Source organism: Protobothrops mucrosquamatus, unplaced genomic scaffold (assembly GCF_001527695.2).
Source record: "Protobothrops mucrosquamatus isolate PMUCROS unplaced genomic scaffold, P.Mucros_1.0 scaffold_143, whole genome shotgun sequence".
Taxonomy (NCBI): domain Eukaryota; kingdom Metazoa; phylum Chordata; class Lepidosauria; order Squamata; family Viperidae; genus Protobothrops; species Protobothrops mucrosquamatus.
Window position 1 is genome coordinate 27648 of NW_015386219.1, and position 4210 is coordinate 31857.

The following is a 4210-nucleotide window of genomic DNA, read 5'->3' on the forward strand; positions in this document are numbered from 1 at the left end:
TGTTTGAGGGGCTGCCCCAAAGAAGAGGGAGTCAAGCTCTTCTCCAAGGCGCCTGAAGGCAGGACAAGAAGCAACGAATGGAAACGAATCAAGGAGAGAAGCAACTTAGAACTAAGGAGAAATTGCCTGGGAGTGAGAATACTTAATCAGAGGAATGGCTTGCCTCCAGAAGTTGTGTGTGTGTTGTCATCCAGTCTACCACAGAGTCCTTTCAGCAGTTCCAGGAAGGCTCCACACCCATTTGCATCACTCAGGTGACCCTGAGGACACAGATAAACCTCCAAGTGGCCTTAATGGCTCTCTTAAAAAAGGCAAATGACCAGCCGTCTGCAAGGAGTATAAATCCTTCCATTCCCCACCATCCGGTCAGAGCTGAAGAAGCTTCTGGGATGAGAAGCGAAACGTCTTCAAAGGAAAAACAAGGAAAGTCCAGTTGCCTCCTTGAAAAAAGCACTTTTGGGACAAACCACGATCTGGATGACTTGAGCATCTCCAGAAACTCCAAAGGAGGATCTCATTCAGCCGTGCAGGTTTTCTCATGCCGAGTTTCTCTCCCTTGGCAGGGATGGGCGTTCCCACCATCACGGCCACCCGCATCCTGAAGGGGCACATGCAGAATCCGCCGTCTCCCGAATCACCGCTAAGTATGGACTCTTTTCCGTACGTGGCGCTTTCCAAGGTAGGAAGAAGCCCAGGCTTTTGTCCGTCTGATCCTGGAACTCTGAGTCGTTTGCCTAGTGGATGGCCTCTCGTCTTTCCCTGCCCGCCAAGGCTCCTGGGGCTTTAGGTGGCCATTCAACAGGGGAAGCCTGTGCACGGGTCGCAGTTGGGAGGAGGGTCCTCACTTTTTCCATGCCCCTTGGGTCCGGAATCTCAAAACCAAAGTGCCTCCGTGAGCACTTCGGGTAGATGAGAAGGGGTTTCAAAACCAGATTCAAGGCAGAGTCAAATAAAGGCAGTCCTCGTTTTACGACCGTCCACTCGGCGATTGAGATTACGACAGCGCTGAAAAAAGTGACAGTCGCATTTATGACCATCTCAACGTCTCCGTTTGTGACCTTCCCAGGGGGGTTTCCAGCCCGCAAAGTCGGTGTGGAAATGGCCCGAGAATGTCGCAAATTGTCGACCGTGTGATGACTCGCTTAACGACCGCAGTGATTCACATAATGACGGTGGCAAAAAGGGATCATGAAATTGGGGCGGTCACCTAATGCTTCATTTAACGACTGTGCCTCTTAAGGATGAATTTTCTGGCATCCGATTGTGAAAGCACGCTGAGGAGACGGTTTGCCACCTGTTGAACGGCAGCCTGCAGTCTGGGTTAGGCCCAGAACCGTTGCCAGTTGCAGCCAGCGATTCAAATCGTCATGATCCAAAGAGTTCCTACAGTTAGTCCTCAACTTACAACGGTTTGTTTAGTGCCCTTAGTTACAACGGCACTGAAAAGAGTGAGTTGCGAGTGAGTTTTTTACACTTAACGACCGTTGCCGCATCCCCATGGTCACGTGATCAAGAGTCAGGCCCTCTGTAACTGATTCATAGTTACGATAGTCGCTGCATCCCGGAGACACGTAATCCCCTTTTGCGACCTGCACCTCCCTTTTTTTCCTACACTTCTCCGTTCCCCTTTCCCTCTCTTTCCCCCCCTACTATTTGCTTTTTGTATTTTTGATTTTTATATTAAAACTAATAAAAACTATAAAAAAAATATAAAATGGGGCAAAGCTCACTTAACAACTGTCTCGTTTAGCAACGGAAATGTCGGGCTCGATTGCAGTCGTACGTTGAGGACTCCCTGTATTCTGCAGTTTTTCCGAACCCATCAAGGAGAGGCAGCCGGTTGGAACAGGGTCTGCTTGGGCCTCTTGTACCCAACAGCAGGGCTGGTCTTTCTTCAACCCCCATCCCGGACCGTCCCCCAGAAGCTGATTTGAGATCCTGGGAAGATGAATACTCGGGACTTTCTCCCAGCTGTTCCTCTTGCTTTCTGCAGACCTACAACGTGGACCGGCAAGTGCCCGACAGCGCAGGAACGGCCACTGCCTACCTCTGTGGGGTGAAGGGCAACTACGGCACCATTGGACTGAGTGCCGCTGCCCGGTACAATCAGTGCAACACGACAGCCGGCAATGAAGTCGTATCGGTCCTGAAGCGGGCTCAGCTGGCTGGTAAGGACGAGAGGGTGGGAAGTGGGAAATTGGAGGCGGGTGGTTTTAGAAGAAATGTATCAATTTCAGTTTGAATTTCAATCTCAATTTCAGTCTCAATCTCAATCCAAATCCCAATCCCAATCCCAATCCTAATCTCAATCTCAAACCCAAACCTAAACCGAATCCCAATCTCAATTTCAATCTTAATTTCAATCCCAATCCCAATCCCAAAATCAATCTCAATCCCAAAACCAATCCCAATCCCAAAATCAATCCCAATCTCAAAATCAATCCCAATCCCAAAACCAATCCCAATCCCAAAACGAAAACCAATCCCAATCCCAATCCTAAAACCAATCCCAATCCCAATTCCAAAACCAATCCCAATCCCAATCTCAAAATCAATCCCAATCCCAAAACCAATCCCAATCCCAATCCTAAAACCAATCCCAATCCCAATCCCAATCTCAAAATCAATCCCAAAACCAATCCCAATCTCAAAACCAATCCCAATCTCAATCTCAATCCCAATCCCAATCCCAAAACCAATCCCAAAACCAAAACCAAAACCAATCCCAATCTCAAAACCAGTCCCAGTCCCGATCCCAATCCTCCTACAAGGTCCCTTCCAACTCTAATTCTAATTCTAATTCTAATTCTAATTCTAATTCTAATTCTAATTCTAAATTCTAATTCTAATTCTAATTCTAATTCTAATTCTAATTCTAATTCTAATTCTAATTCTAATTCTGATGGCTTTCGCACGTGTCACTCCTCTTTCAGGCTGATTGAACGGCCCTTCCTTTCTCCCTTTCTTCTTCCATGGCTGCAGGAAAGTCCGTGGGGATTGTGACCACCACACGAGTCCAGCACGCCTCCCCAGCGGGGAATTACGCCCACGTGGTGAACCGGAACTGGTATAGCGACGCCAGCCTGCCCCAGTCGGCACTGGCGGGGGGCTGCAAGGACATCGCCCTGCAACTCCTCGAAAACGTGGACCTCACGGTCAGTTGGGAAGAGTTGGAAAACCCATCAGCCTTCTTTGCAGGACATTCAGCAGCTCCAGGAGCTGCTCTGAAAACATACAGGTAGTCCTCGACTTACGACCAGAACGGACCCCCGAAATTTATGTTGCTAAGCGAGACATTTGCGAAGTGAGTTTCGCCCCATTTTACTTCTTGCCACATTTGCTAAGCGAATCGTGGTTACGTTTGTCGCACGGTTGTTAAGCGAATCAGGCTTCCCCGTTGGAGTTGGCTTGTCCAAAGGTCGCAAAAAGGAGAATCACGTGACCCCCGGGAGTCTGCGACCGTCATAAATACGAGTCCGTTGTCAAGCATCCGAATGTGAATAACATGACTGTGGGGATGCTGTAGTAGTGGTCGTAAGTGTGAAAAATGGCCATAAGTCCCTTTTTTTTCAGGGCCGTCGTAACTTCGGTCACTAAGGGAACCGTTGTAAGTTGAGGACTACCTGCAGTTTAAAACAAGAGAGAAAAACCGCACCTTTCCCACGAAGCCAATACCTGTCAATCATTATCATGGTGTTGGTTCTCTGACGTTTACTCGGTCCGTTTTATGACACTTCCTGTTTTTTAAACTCTTTCCAGCTACTTCGAGAGCACTTGGGAGAATAAGTAGAAGGGGCAATATGTATTCAGTAATAAGATAAGCCAACTCCCGCTTCACCAGAAACGGGGAACGTAGCGGACAAAGGTTCATAGCCTCGTGTTTTACGCTTATCGACTTTCTGCTGTGTGCATAATACAAATGATGTACCAATAAAGGAGAATATTTGTAGCTCGGGGCTGAATGAGGTGGTCTCTGGGGCTTGGCTGTTTTCTTGGAGACGTTTCGTTACCTGAATAGGTTACATCATCAGTGCTAGGCCTGATTAGTGCTGGTCCAGAGTAACACTGATGATGTTGCCCAGTCAGGCAATGAAATGTCTGCAAGTAACAACCAAGCTCAGAGAGCACCAAGGGCCCCACCGTTGTCAATCACCACCACCACCACCTCCTCCTCCTCCTCCTCCTCCTCCTCCTCCTCCTCCTCCTCCTC

At 48.4% G+C, this 4210-nt stretch overlaps 1 protein-coding gene across 1 annotated transcript in view; it reads left to right on the forward strand.

The window, feature by feature from the left end:
- The first annotated feature begins 565 nt into the window (after positions 1–565).
- Positions 566–4210, forward strand: part of LOC107290025 (intestinal-type alkaline phosphatase-like) — a 21298-nt gene continuing 17653 nt past the window's right edge. Inside the window, exons 1-3 of the mRNA XM_015818868.1 lie at positions 566–679; positions 1994–2168; positions 2983–3155. Coding sequence (XP_015674354.1) covers positions 566–679; positions 1994–2168; positions 2983–3155 — 462 coding nt within the window. The remainder of the gene's footprint in view (positions 680–1993; positions 2169–2982; positions 3156–4210) is intronic.